This window comes from Symphalangus syndactylus, chromosome 12 (genome assembly GCF_028878055.3).
Source record: "Symphalangus syndactylus isolate Jambi chromosome 12, NHGRI_mSymSyn1-v2.1_pri, whole genome shotgun sequence".
Lineage (NCBI taxonomy): Eukaryota > Metazoa > Chordata > Mammalia > Primates > Hylobatidae > Symphalangus > Symphalangus syndactylus.
In genome coordinates, this window is record NC_072441.2 from 138,666,741 (window position 1) to 138,681,896 (window position 15,156).

Here is a 15,156-nt window from a genome sequence, read left to right on the forward strand (position 1 = left end):
GTGTAAGGAAGAACTACCCATGAATTAGAACTGTTAGAAAATACAGCAACCCCGCTGAAGTCCATCTAGGTTGTTTATGATTCTTCACGGCTATGAATAGTTCTGCATGAATATCCTTGTAATATACCATTGTGTATGTGCTCAAATACCTTTGAAGTGTGGATTTCTAGAAGTCGGATGGTTCTGTTGAAAGGTATATGCTTTTAATAGTTTATACACATTGGCCAATTGCCTTCCAAAAGGCTGCATTAATTTACACCTCATACATTGCACCCATTGCCACACACCTCATAAATATGGGATATTATCAGCCTTTTTTTTTTTTTTCTCTTTTTTGAGATGGAGTTTCACTCTTGTCGTCCAGGGTTGAGTGCAATGGCACGATATCAGCTCACTGAAACCTCCGCCTCCTGGTTTCAAGTGATTCTCCTGCCTCAGCCTCATGAGTAGCTGGGATTACAGGTGCTTGCTACCATGCCCAGCTAATTTTTGTATTTTTAATGGAGATGGGTTTCACCATATTGGCCAGGCTGGTCTTGAACTGCTGACCTCAGGTGATCCACCGACCTTGGCCTCCCAAAGTGCTGGTAGTACAAGCATGAACCACCACACTCGGCCTGTCTTTTTCATTGTTACCAATCTAATAGGTAATGTTTCCCCGGAAATTCAGGAGTGGGTCAGAAGATAAACATGAGTAGGAGAGATAAGGAAATGTCAGAAGCTGGAAGCAGCACCAGTGAGCATTATAGCACCAGGTATTGGAGATAAGATAAATCAGAGAGAGGCCCCTGTTCTCAGGAAACAGGGTGGACAGGTATGGAAGTTGGAGGATGACAGTAATTGACTGAGAAGAGAGGTAAAACCAAAATGCAGTGGCTCACACTTGTAATCCCAGTGCTTTGGGAGGCTGAGGCGGGGGGATCGCTTGAGCCCAGGAGTTTGAGACCAGTATGGGTAACACAGGAAGACCCCATCTCAACAAAGAAAAAAAAATAGCTGGGTGTGGTGGCGTGTGTGCTTGCAGTCCCAGCTACTTGGGAGGCTGAGGTGGGAGGCTCACTTGAGCCGGGGAGGTAGAGGCTGCAATGAGCCGTGATCCTGCCACTGCATTCCAGCCTGGGTGACAGAGAGATCTTGTCTCAAAAAGATTAAATAAAAAAATCCCTGGCCGGGCTCGGTGGCTCACTCTTGTAATCCCAGCACTTTGGGAGGCCGAGGCGGGCGGATCACGAGGTCAGGAGATCGAGACCACGGTGAAACCCTGTCTCTACTAAAAATACAAAAAATTAGCCGGGCGTGGTGGCAGGCGCCTGTAGTCCCAGCTACTCGGAGAGGCTGAGGCAGGAGAATGGCGTGAACCCGGGAGGCGGAGCTTGCAGTGAGCCAAGATAGGGCCACTACACTCCAGCCTGGGCGACAGAGCGAGACTCCGTCTCAAAAAAAAAAAAAAAAAAAAAAAAAAAAAAAAAAAATCCCAAATGTTTCTAATTGCTACCAATGTGCTCATTTGGTGCTAGAGCCTAAAGTAGCTAGAACTACATGTCTACTTTACAAGGCAAGGCAGAAAGCAGACATGCAATGAGTTTTGGCTAAACCAATTGGGTCAACTATCTTTGCAGCACAGGAAATATGTTTAGGCACTAACATACTTAAAATGGTGGTCTTGAAGTTGTAAAATTTCTGGAACTGTTGAAATCCCAAGATAAGGGCAAATGTAATCCTTATTTTTCTAGCTCCTTTTATACAGTTGTATTGTTAACAATGTGAAATTTTATTTCCTCATAAAATGATTATGTATGATATTTAGATTTACAATAAGGCTGATTTATACAATGTGAACTGTCCCTAATTGAACTTATTTTAAAATGCTTTAATATTTGTGGTTGAAAGCTGCTGATCTTAAATCTGCATTGTAGTTTCGTCAATTATGATATGTGGCAAAAAACTAGAAAAAAATCATCAGTCTTCAAGGGAAATTAATAAAAGAGTTCTATCTATGGACTGAATGTCTGACTCTGGGAGGTGGGTGAGTGGGTCCGTGAAAAATGCAGGGGAGAGAAAAAGCCTTTATTTTCAGAAAATTTGCTGGGGAAAAGAAAAATAAGATGCCTCTTCCTCAATTTATTGAATATAACCTATTCTAATGTGTGCCTAATGAGTTTCATTTGAAAATCCATTGAATTTGATCTGATTCCCAGTAACATGCAGTGTGAAAACAGTCCTCAGGCTCAGCTCCATCCCTTCCGTCTATCCATCCATCCATCTAAAACTCATTCATCCATCCATAGCCAATAACAACTAATAATTATAGGGTGTTTACTACGTGCCAGATACTGTTCTTTTTCTGTCGAGACAGAGTCTTCCTCCGTCACCCAGTCTGGAGTTCAGTGGCATGAATTTGGCTCACTGTAACCTCTGCCTCCCAGGTTCAAGCGATTCTCCTGCTTCAGCCTCCCAAATAGCTGGAAGTACAGGCACATGCCACTATGCCCAGCTGATTTTTGTATTTTTAGTAGAGATGGGGTTTCACCAGGTTGGCCAGTCTGGTCTGAAACTCCTGACCTCAAGTGATGGGATTACAGGCGTGAGCCACCACGCCCGGCCCAGATACTGTTTTAAGTGCTTTACATGCATTATCTCAAGTAAGCTTCCCAGCAATGTTATGAGGCAAGGGCTATCATTATCCCCAGTTTAAAATGGAATCTGAGGGTTTCCCAATAAGTTAAACATAAAATTAATTACCGTATGACCCAGCAATTCCACTCATAGGTATATGCTCCCCCTCAAACTGGTAACAGATGTTTAAAGAAAACTTGTGGCCGGTCGCGGTGGCTCACGCTTGTAATCCCAGCACTTTGGGAGGCTAAGGCGGGTGGATCACGAGGTCAGGAGATCGAGACCACGGTGAAACCCTGTCTCTACTAAAAACACAAAAAATTAGCCAGGTGTGGTGGCGGGCACCTGTAGTCCCAGCTACCCGGGAGGCTGAGGCTGGAGAAGGGCATGAACCCGGGAGGCGGAGCTTGCAGCGAGCCGAGATTGCACTACTGCACTCCAGCCTGGGTGACAGAGCGAGACTCCGTCTCAAAAAAAAAAAAAAAAAAAGAAGAAAACTTGTGTCAGGTGCGGTGGCTTATGCCTGTAATCCTAGCACTTTGGGAGGCCAAGGCGGGTGGAGGGTGGATCACGAGGTCAGGAGATCGAGACCATCCTGGCTAACATGGTGAAACCGCGTCTCTACTAAAAATACAAAAAAAAAAAAAATTAGCCAGATGTGGTGGCAGGCGCCTGTAGTCCCAGCTACTCAGGAGGCTGAGGCAGGAGAATGGTGTGAACCCGGGAGGCGGAGGTTGCAGTGAGCCGAGATCGCACCACTGCACTCTAGCCTGGGCGACAGAGCGAGACTCCATCTCAAAAAAAAAAAAAAGAGAAAACTTGTACAGGGATGTTCATTCACAATAGCGAAAAGGTGGAAACAACCCGAATGTCCATAAACAGACAAGTGGATAAACAAAATGTGGCATGTCTATACGATGCAATAGCATTCAGCCATTAAAAAAAGGAAATTCTAGGCCAGGTGTAATGGCTCATGCCTGTAATCCCAGCACTTTGGGAGGCCGAGGTGCGTGGAACACTTGAGGTTGGGAGTTCGAGACCAGCCTGGCCAACATGGTGAAACCCCGTCTCTACTAAAAATACAAAAATTTTCTGGGTGGTGCCAGGCGCCCGTAATCCCAGCTACTAGGGAGGCTGAGGCAGGAGAATCGCTTGAACCTGGGAGGCAGAAGTTCCAGTGAGCCGAGATTGCACCATTGGACTCCAGCCTGGGCGGCAGAGTGAGACTACATCTCAAAAAAAAAAAAAAAAAGGAAAAGAAAAGAAAACATGTGAAGGAAGCCAACCACAAAAGGCCACCTACTGGATGGTACATATGTATTGTATGATTTCATTTATTTGAAATATCCAGAATAGGTCAATCCATAGACACAGAAAGCAGATTAGTCGTTGCCAAGGACTATGGTAAGAGGAGAATAGGAATTAACTGCTTAACGGGTATGGGTATGGGTATGGGTATGGGCATGGGGTATGGGTATGGGTACGGGTATGGGTATGGGGTATGGGCATGGGGTATGGGTATGGGTATGGGTATGGGTATGGGGTATGGGCATGGGGTATGGGTATGGGTATGGGTACGGGTATGGGGTATGGGTATGGGGTATGGGTATAGGGTATGGGTATGGGTATGGGGTATGGGTATGGGGTATGGGCATGGGGTATGGGTATGGGGTATGGGTATGGGGTATGGGTATGGGGTATGGGTATGGGGTATGGGTATGGGGTATGGGTATGGGCATGGGGTATGGGTATGGGTATGGGGTATGGGTATGGGGTATGGGTATGGGTATGGGGTATGGGTATGGGGTATGGGTATGGGGTATGGGTATGGGTATGGGGTATGGGTATGGGTATGGGGTATGGGTATGGGTATGGGCATGGGGTATGGGTATGGGGTATGGGTATGGGGTATGGGTATGGGTATGGGGTATGGGTATGGGGTATGGGTATGGGTATGGGTATGGGGTATGGGTATGGGGTATGGGTATGGGTATGGGTACGGGTACGGGTACGGGTATGGGGTATGGGTATGGGGTATGGGGTATGGGTATGGGTATGGGTATGGGGTATGGGTATGGGGTATGGGTATGGGCATGGGTACGGGTATGGGTATGGGGTATGGGTATGGGGTATAGGTATGGGTACGGGTACGGGTACGGGTATGGGGTATGGGGTGTGGGTACGGGTACGGGTACAGGTATGCGGTATGGGTATGGGTATGGGTACGGGTACGGGTACGGGTATGGGGTATGGGGTGTGGGTATGGGTGTGGGTGTGGGATGGGTGTCGTGTGGGTGTGGGTATGGGTATGGGATGGGATGGGTGTGGGTGTGGGTGTGGGTATGGGTATGGGTGTGGGTGTGGGATGGGTGTGGGTGTCGTGTGGGTGTGGGTATGGGTATGGGATGGGTGTGGGTGTGGGTGTGGGTGTGAGTGTGGGTGTGGGTGTGGGTATGGGTATGCGATGGGTGTGGGTGTGGGTGTGGGTACGGGTACGGGTACGGGTATGGGGTGGGTGTGGGTGTGGGTGTGGGTATGGGTATGGGATGGGTGTGGGTGTGGGTGTGGGTATGGGTATGGGATGGGTGTGGGTGTGGGTGTGGGTACGGGTACGGGTACGGGTACGGGGATGGGTGTGGGTGTGGGTGTGGGTATGGGTATGGGATGGGTGTGGGTGTGGGTGTGGGTACAGGTGTGGGTGTGGGTACGGGTACGGGTACAGGTACGGGTACGGGGATGGGTGTGGGTGTGGGTGTGGGTATGGGATGGGTGTGGGTGTGGGTGTGGGTGTGGGTATGGGATGGGTGTGGGTGTGGGTGTGGGTATGGGATGGGTGTGGGTGTGGGTGTGGGTGTGGTGTGGGTGTGGGTGTGGGTGTGGTGTGGGTACGGGTATGGGTATGGGGTTTTTGTGATGAGAAAGTTTTGGAACTAGTGGCTGCACAACATTGCAAATGTACTCGATGTCACTGAATTGTACACTTTAAATGGTTAAAAACAGGGCCGGGTGCGGCAGCTCACGCCTGTAATCCCAGAACTTTGGGAGGCCTAGGTGGGTGAATCACTTGAGGTCAGGAGTTCGAGACCAGCCTGGCCAACGTGGTGAAACCCTGTCTCTACTAAAAATACAAAAATTAGCCAGGGAGGGTGAAGCAGAAGAATTGCTTGAACCCGGGAGGCGGAGGTTGCAGTGAGGTGAGATCTCGTCATTGCACTCCAGTCTGGGCAAAAGAGCAAGATGACTCCAACTCAAAAAAAAAAAAAAAAAAAAAAAAAAAAAAAAATATATATATATATATATATATATATATATATATAAAATGGCGAAAATGGTAAATTTTATGTTATGTGTATTTCACCACAATTTAAGAAATATGTAATTTGAGGCTTGGAGAATTTAAGTGATTTATCTGATGTTAACTTATAGCTGATACGTGGTAGAGCTGCGTTTTAATCTCAGTCATCTGGCTCTTTTTAAAACAATTACAGAGAAAACTTTATTTTGGGCCATTTAGGAGGTTTAGATCATTTTGATCATCTTCAGCTGTCTTCTCTTCACATACAGGAAAGGCCTTGGAAAGCGGTGGTTGCGCCAGACAGCCCAGGGAAGAGCCGCAGCCTGAGGACCTAGGGCCACCTGCTGTTCCCTGGGATTCATGTCCTTCTGGGGAGGAGGGAGGACCCAGGACAATGGCTGCTGTTCATGATCTGGAGATGGAGAGCATGAATCTGAATATGGGGAGAGAGACGAAAGAAGAGCTGGAGGAAGAGGAGAAAATGAGAGAGGATGGGGGAGGTAAAGATCGTGCCAAGAGTAAAAAGGTCCACAGGGTCGTCTCAAAATGGATGCTGCCTGAAAAGTCCCGAGGAACATACTTGGAGAGAGCTAACTGCTTCCCGCCCCCCGTGTTCATCATCTCCATCAGCCTGGCCGAGGTGAGCGGGGAGCGGGGTGGGCACCGGGGTAAATGGCACAGGGAAGTTGCGAACAAACTAGGGGTCAGATCTAGAGAAGAGACTGGGAACATGGGAGAGAGCTCGGCGGGGATGGGGACAGCACACACCTCACCTCTGCCTCCACCCTCCTATACTCATGGTCACTGCCAACCCAGGGTGGAGTTTCATTTGTCAGACAAATCTGCCCAGCTGTGGCTGCAATTTCAGTGGCTTCCTTTCATTTTAGTCGTGAGGTCTTTAGGAACCAAATCATCCTGGGGCTGCACAAGGGCTTTCTCTCATGAACAGATTTAGGCTTGTTAGTAAGGCCTTTCTGGGACCCCAGGTTTAGAAGTGTTATAGAATGCTTCTGAATTTCAGTAGGGAAAAAACGGGATCCTTTAACAACGTCTCCTTCAGGCAGCGCGTGGTGTGTTTTCAGGCTCTGTTCTAGTCAGTCCTCTTGTTTTCCAGAAAAGATTGCAAGGCTCAGAGAGGTGGGATGACTATCCCAAGGTCCCATCATAGTCACTGGGCCAGGATGAGGCTCCCCTGTACCTCGTGGCACCTAGTTTTTGCCCCCACACTTGGTGTCCTATAAAGGAATTGGCCAACCATGGCTGCCTGTGGATTGTGACTTCAGGGGCATTAGGAAGTTCCTGATGTAACCCTTTTAGTTCCCACTGATGCACTGATGCCTCAGCTTCCTTCTCACAAACTGTATTAGTCAAGAGTTCTTCAGAAAAACAGAATCAATAGGTGTGTGTTTCCCGGGGGAAGCGAGATTAATATTTATTGTAAGGAATTAGCTCAAATGATTATGGAGACTTGGCAAGTCCAGAGTCTTCAGGGAAGGCTGGCAGGCTGGAGGCCCAGGGAAGACTTGCCATTCAAGGCCAAAGATAGAGTTCTGCTGGCAGAATTTGCTTTTCCTAACAGGACAGTCTTTTAGCTAGCAAGGCCTTCAACTGATTAGACAAGGCTCACCCACAGTATGGTGGGAAATCAGCTTTACTCAAAGACTACTGATTTAAATATTAGTATAAACCATACCCTCACAAAAACACCTAGGATAATGTTTAAGCAAATGTCTGGGTGGCATAGCCTAGCTACGTTGACACATAAAATTAACTGTTGCAGGCATCAAGCCTCTTATGGCTCAGATAAAGGTAAGGCTAAGGTGTAAGCATCCCAGGAGATGCTGTGGTCAAGTCTGTTTAGGTTGAAGGGGCACAGTTCTAATTTTTTTCACAGGATTTTATTGTGAGACTGCTTGCAACTGGGAAGTCGTCCGGAGCTGAGACATCTGTATCTGTTTTTTCTGCTTCTCCTTCCTGTTATCCTTCCGGCCTATGGGTTGTCTTGTATTCCAATCAGCTGTGTGTGTGTCTTCTCCAGGTGAATGGGGAAGAATGAGATAAGGTATCGTGGTACAAACCACAATTACCTAGGCAATGAGTGCTATGGAGGAGGGCTGTTTGCCATAGAAGGCTCATGGAGCAGGTGCTGAGATACCTGCCTCTCACAGAAAGAACAATTTTTAAATTAAAAATTTTAATTTTGGAATAATTTTACCTCTATAGAAATATTGTAAAGATAGAACAGAAAGTTCCTGTAGGCTGGGCGCGGTGGCGCACGCCTGTAATCCCAGCACTTTGGGAGGCCGAGGTGGGTGGATCACAAGGTCAGGAGATCGAGACCATCCTGGCTAACACGGTGAAACCCTGTCTCTACTAAAAATACAAAAAATTAGCCGGGCGTGGTGGCGGGCGCCTGTAGTCCCAGCTACTTGGGAGGCTGAGGCAGGAGAATGGCGTGAACCCGAGAGGTGGAGCTTGCAGTGAGCCGAGATTGCGCCAGTGCACTCCAGCCTGGGTGACAGAGCAAGACTCCATCTCAAAAAAAAAAAAGAAAGTTCTTGTATGCCCCTCACCCAGTTTCTCCCATTGTTTATATCCTACATTTCCATAGTACATTGTATTTTTTTTCTTTTTTTTTCAAACCCAGGATAATCTCTGTATACAGTACATTACATTTCCATAGTATTTTTTTTTTTTTTTGAGATGGAGTCACTCTGTTGCCCAGGCTGGAGTGCCAGTGGCGTGATCTTAGCTCACTGCAACCTCCACCATCCAGGGTCAAGCGATTCTCCTGACTCAGCCTCCCAAGTAGCTGGGATTACAGGTGTGCACTACCACGCCTGGCTAGTTTTTTTTTTTTTTTGTATTTTTAGTAGAGATGTGGTTTCGCCATGTTGGCCAGGCTGGTCTTGAACTCCTGACCTCAGGTGATCCACCTGCCTCAGCCTCCCAAAGGGCTGGGACTATAGGCATGAGCCACTATGTCTGGTCCCATAGTATATTTGTCAAAGCTAAGAAACTGACATTGGCATATTCCTAACTAAACTCCAGATTTACCTGGATTTTTACCAGTTTCTCCATTAATGTCCTCTTTCTGTTCCTCTGGTACCCACTCCATTTAACTGCCATGTCTACCCAGGCTCCTCTGGTCTATGGCAGCTTCTCAGTCTTTGTTTTTCATGACTCTGATAGTCTTGAGGGGGACTGGCTAGGGATCCTGTAGAACGTCCCCCAGCTGGGGTTTGACTGATGCTTTTCTCGTGATTTAACTGGAGTTATGAGTTTAGGAGAAGAATACCACGGAGGTGAAGGGCCTTTGCCATCGCATAGCCTCAGAAAGTTGAGGACATCACATGGCATCATTGGGACGTTCACCTCCATCCCTTGGTTAAGGCAGGGTTTGCCAGGTCTCTCCCCTGGCAAGTGACTATTTTTCCCTTTCCCTGCTCTATTCTTCGGAAGCCAGCATTGACCTACTTTCATAGCAAGTTGTAAATGAAAGATCAGTTGGTGCGACGATGAGGGCAGTGGGTATTTAAGAGGGAGAGGGTAGTAGAGAAAGTAGTGCCAGAGAGGAGGGTGTCCAAGAGCAGGGCAAAAAGGGTTCAGAAAGTCTTCCTTACAATGTGAGCTAGCACTGCTCCCAACCACTGGAGGAAGTGGGGTATGGTGGAAACCATCACAGTGGGGGATGGTGAAGAAGTGTATTTCATGTCACCTTCTGGCACTATGGTGTGACCCACTTGAGAGCTGAATCATCTGAAACGGTTACTGCCCACGGACTTGAATAGGGCGCCTCTCTGGGGAAGGTGTGGTTAACACTCATGTCTGCTCCCTCCATCAGCTGGCAGTGTTTATTTACTATGCTGTGTGGAAGCCTCAGAAACAGTGGATCACCTTGGACACAGGCATCTTGGAGAGTCCCTTTATCTACAGTCCTGAGAAGAGGGAGGAAGCCTGGAGGTTTATCTCATACATGCTGGTACATGCTGGGTAAGCAATGACAGTTAAGCCCCTGGTATCAGAGGTGATTATATCATTGTAACCTCTAACATTTGTTGAGTGCTTTATTATTCACAAGGGACTTTTATGTCCATAATCTTCACAGCAACCCTAAGAGGTAGGTATTGCTCCCACTGTTTTATGTCTGAGGCTCAGAAGATGTAGTCATGGAGGCCGAGGTGGGCAGATCACTTGAGGTCAGGAATTCAAGACCAGCCTGACTGATATAGTGAAACCCCATCTCTACTAAAAATAAAAAAATTAGCCAGGCATGGTGGTGCATACCTGTAGTCCCGGAAAGCTGAGGCAGGAGAACTGCTTGAACCTGGGAGGCAGAGGTTGCAGTAAGCCGAGATCGCGCCACTGCACTCCAGGCTGGGGGACAAGAGTGAGACTCCATCTCAAAAAAAAAAAAAAAAAGGTGTAGTCACTTGCTCCAAGTCACACAGCTAAGTTGCAGAGCCAGGACCTCAGCCCACTAGTGCTAACTCTAAGGCCAGTATACTTTACTTTTTTTTTTTGAGATGGAGTCTTGCTCTTGTTGCCAGGCTGGAGTGCAGTGGTGTGATCTCGGCTCACTGCAACCTCCGCCTCCCGGGTTGAAGCGATTCTCCTGCCTCAGCCTCCTGAGTAGCTGGGATTATAGGCATTCACCCCCAGGCCGGGCTAATTTTTGTACTTTTAGTAGAGATGGGGTTTCACCATGTTGGCTAGGCTAGTCTCGAACTCTAACCTCAGCTGATCCATCTGCCTCGGCCTCCCAAAGTGCTGGGATTACAGGCGTGAGCCACTGTGCCCTTAAGGCCAATATACTTCATATTGCATTATAACTGCCCGATATTGGTATTTATTTAGGAATATTAATGAGAAGAGATCAAATCATTGCAAAACCAAAAGCATGTTCCCCTAGTTGTCTAATGTTGTTAAATATACTCTTTAGGCTATGAAAATGGTGGTTCTGAATCACCAGTCTCCTCCTCCACCACCATACATCAAACAAAATTTAGTTCATGGCCGGGCACAGTGGCTCACACCTGTAATCCCAGCACTTTGGGAGTCCAAGGTGGGTAGATCACCTGAGGTCAGGAGTTCAAGACAAGCCTGACCAATATGGTAAAACCCCATCTCTACTAAAAATACAAAAACTAGCTGGGTGTGGTGGTGTGCGCTTGTAATCTCAGCTACTCGGGAGGCTGAGATAATATAATTGCTTGAACCCAGGAGGCGGAGGTTGCAGTGAGCCAACATCACGCCACTGCACTCTAGAGTAGGTGACAGAGTGACACTTTGTCTCAAAAATAAAATAAACTTAGTTCATGAACATATTGATGAGTGTGTGATACTGTTATCCATCTGGAATAATACTGGTAATAGGAGATGCAGTGCCCGCCATTTAGTTTTGCCTATAATTTCTTTCTTTTTTTTTTTTGAGATGGAGTCTAGCTCTGTCGCCAGGCTGCAGTGCGGTGGTGCGATCTCGGCTCACTGCAACCTCTGGCTCCCTGGTTTAAGCCATTCTCCTGCCTCAGCCTCCCGAGTAGCTGGATTACAGGCACGTGCCACCACGCCCGGCTAATTTTTGTATTTTTAGTAGAGAGGGGGTTTCACCGTGTTGGCCGGGATGGTCTCAATCTCCTGACCTTGTGATCCGCCTGCCTTGGCCTCCCAAAGTGCTGGGATTACAGGCGTGAGCCACTGCACCCGGCCGCTTATAGTTTCTTAAATGCTGATGGCTCACTCAGCATCCATGATCCACCATGCCCACTGCAGACAGCGAGCGGCTTCCTGTTGGCCCACCTATCCAGTGGACTCTTGTGGTCTCAGGTGGGGCCAACCTTGTCTGTGCAGTCTACCCAGCCCTGGACTTGAAAACGACTCGTAGCTGAGGTGTGGTGGGATGTGCCTGCAGTCCCAGCTACTTGGGAGGCTGACGAAGGAGGATCGCTTTGAGTCCAGGAGTCGGAGACCAGCCTGGGCAACATAGAGAGTGTCTCTACAAAAAAATAAAAGTTAAAAATAAATAAAAAATAAAATAGAAAGGATGACACTTTTGCTTGGTGGTTAAATGGGCATCAGGACACATGGCTCAGAGGCTTGACCAATCAGGGGCAAAATCACCAATTGCTCAGTTTCCATTTAACAAGTATGTTCTGAGCAAACATGGCTCCTGCACACAAGGACTTTAAGATGATAAGAGGGAACATGTCAGTTAAATAGCAATATCAGGCAGTACAGTATTATAGTATATAATAGGCTGGGTGCAGTGTTTCATGCCTGTAATCCTAGCACTTTGGGAAGCTGAGGTGGGTGGATCACCTGAGGTCAGGAGTTTGAGACCAGCCTAGCCAACATGGTGAAACCCCGTCTCTAGTAAAAATACAAAAATTAGCTGGGTGTGGTGGCAGATGCCTGTAATCCCAGCTACTTGGGAAGCTGAGGCAGGAGAATCATTTGAACTCAGGAGGTGGAGGTTGCAGTGAGCTGAGATTGTGCCACTGCACTCCAGCCTGGGTGACAGAGTGAGACTCTGTCTCAAAAAAAAAAAAAAAATATATATATATATATGTATATATATATACACACACACACACACACACCCACACACACATATATGTGTATATGTATATGTATACACACACACACACACATATATATATATGGTATATGGTAGTTACTTAGCTTCCTTGTCCTTTAGTGTCCTCCGGTGTAAAATGGAGTAATATGAATAGTACCTACCTCATAAGGTTGTTGTGATTAAATGAGACAGTGGCTATAATTTTCACTGTGCCTAGCACATATTAAGGCACTTAAAAAGAATTTGTGGCCAGGAACAGTGGCTCACACCTGTAATCCCAGCACTTTGGGGGGCTGAGGTGGGTGGATTGCTTAAGCCCAGGAGTTCAAGACCAGCCTGGGTGACGTGGTGAAACCCTTATCTCTACAAAAAATAAAATAAAAATTAGATCTGCACAGGGTGTGTGCCTGTAGTCCCAGCTACTGGGGAGGCTGAGGTGGGACGATTAAGGAATCCTCAGGCCCAAGAGATGGAAATTAGTGAGTCGAAATCGAGACACTGCACTCTAGCTTGGGTGAAGGGAGTGAAACCCTGTCTCAAAAAACAAAACAAAACAAAACAAATACAAAAACAAAAAGGCCAGGCATCGTGGCTCATGCCTGTAAACTCCCAGCACTTTGGGAGGCCAAGGCGGGTGGATCAATGAGGTCAGGAGTTCGAGACCAGCCTGACCAACATGGGGAAACCTCATCTCTACTAAAAATACAAAAATTAGGCCGGGCACGGTGGCTCACTACTGTAATCCCAGTCTTTGGGCGGCCGAGACAGGTAGATCATCTGAGGTCAGGAGTTTGAGACCAGCCTGACCAATATGGAGAAACCCTGTCTACAAAATTAGCCAGGCATGGTGGCGCATGCTTGTAATCACAGCTACTCAGGAGGCTGAGGCAGGAGAATCGCTTGAACTCGGAAGGCGGAGGTTGCAGTGAGCCGAGATCATGCCATTGCACTGCAGCCTGGGCAACAAGAGCAAAACTCCATCTTAAAAAAAAAAAAAAAATTAGCTGGGTGTGGTTGCAGGCACCTGTAATCTCAGCTACTAGGGAGGCTGAAGCAGGAGAATCGCTTGAACCCGGGAGGCGGAGATTGCAGTGAGCCAAGATCATGCCATTGCACTCCAGCCTGGGCGACAGAGGGAGGCTTCATCCAAAAAAAAAGAAAAAAAAATTAGCCAGGAGTGGTGGCACATGCCTGTAGTCCCAGCTACTTGGGAGGCTGAGGCATGAGAATTACTTGAACCCTTGAGGCAGAGGTTGTGGTGAGCAGAGATTGCACCACTGCATTCCTGGCTGGGAGACACAGCAAGTCACACGCACACACACACACACACACACACAGAAAAAAGAAAAATAAAACAAGAGTTGTCTGCTAAGAAAAATTAGAAAATGGAATTCTAGTTAAGCACATCCTTAGCTAGAGAAAACACATGAAAGTCTGTTCATCTCCCAGGGAAATATCTGCTTGGTTTAGTCATAATATTTGACAACTATCGTTTGTCTTTGCAGAGTTCAGCACATCTTGGGGAATCTTTGTATGCAGCTTGTTTTGGGTATTCCCTTGGAAATGGTCCACAAAGGCCTCCGTGTGGGGCTGGTGTACCTGGCAGGAGTGATTGCAGGTCAGTGTTCTGAGGTAACACAGAATCAATATCTCTGGGCGCTTAGGATTAAAAGCAAACGAAATAGACACTTATAGTAGGCTTCTTTAAGACAAGGTTTACTGCACTCCTAATATGTGCTAGGGAGCACACTAAGCCTTAGAGATCATTGAATTAGTGATACTATCAGCAAGCAAAGACAAGTCATTGTGCCTGTCCTCAGGTATCTCACACTCAAGACAGGGTTTTGCATAATGAAATTACAAGTATGCCTGGTGCTCCCGCCTGTAATCCCAGCACTTTGGGAGGCTGAGGTGGGTGGATCACATGAGGCCAGGAGTTCGAGACCAGCCTGGCCAATATGGTGAAACCCTGTCTCTACCAAAAATACAAAAATTAGCTGGGGGTGGTGGCTCACCCCTGTAATCCCAGCTACTCAGGGGGCTGAGGCACCAGAATCGCTTGAACCTAGGGGGCGGAGATTGCAGTGAGCCAAGATTGTGCCACTGCACTCCACACTCCAGCCTGGGCAACAGAGCGAGACTCTGTCTCAAAAAAAAAAAAAAAAAACGAATAAAGAATACTGCAAGTAGTTTAGTGTACAGGTACGTATTTGAGTAAAGGTCTAAAGCCAGATCATGGAGGGCCTTATATGTCAGACTAATGATTCTGAGAAGTAACATGATCAGATTTGCATTTAAGAAAGACAACTTTAAGAGGATGTAGAGAATAAGCAAAGGAGGTCTAAGACTGGGTAGGTACAAGCAGCATATGTCAGTGATCCCTAAATCTGGGTGTGCCTAACATGATCCATTATGGCATGGGAAGAAAATATTAGAACTCCCATCCATCCGTTTGTTTATTTATTGGAAACATTTTTTTTTAAAATTAAACTTTTAGTTTTGAGATAATTGTAGATATACATGCAGTTGTTAGAAATGATGCCTAGAGGTCTTATGTACCCTTTAAACCAGGGATCCCCAGTGGTGACATCTTGCAAAACATTAGTACTGTATCACAACTAGGATATCCACGTTGATATAATCAGGGTACAAAACATTTTCAAACCAT

The 15,156-nt window shown here is 47.0% G+C and overlaps 2 protein-coding genes across 3 annotated transcripts in view; one reads left to right on the forward strand and one right to left on the reverse strand.

Annotated features, from left to right (window-relative positions):
• Window positions 1–15,156, reverse strand: part of LOC134734895 (uncharacterized) — a 99,019-nt gene that overhangs the window by 37,129 nt on the left and 46,734 nt on the right. The gene's annotated exons all lie outside the window — the stretch shown is intronic.
• The window catches only part of RHBDL2 (rhomboid like 2), a 42,061-nt gene that overhangs the window by 7,025 nt on the left and 19,880 nt on the right, over window positions 1–15,156 (forward strand). For both annotated transcript variants that reach the window (XM_055255206.2, XM_055255207.2), the window contains exons 2-4: window positions 6,181–6,551; window positions 9,756–9,904; window positions 13,994–14,106. In XM_055255206.2, the coding sequence (XP_055111181.1) occupies window positions 6,181–6,551; window positions 9,756–9,904; window positions 13,994–14,106 (633 nt within the window). The remainder of the gene's footprint in view (window positions 1–6,180; window positions 6,552–9,755; window positions 9,905–13,993; window positions 14,107–15,156) is intronic.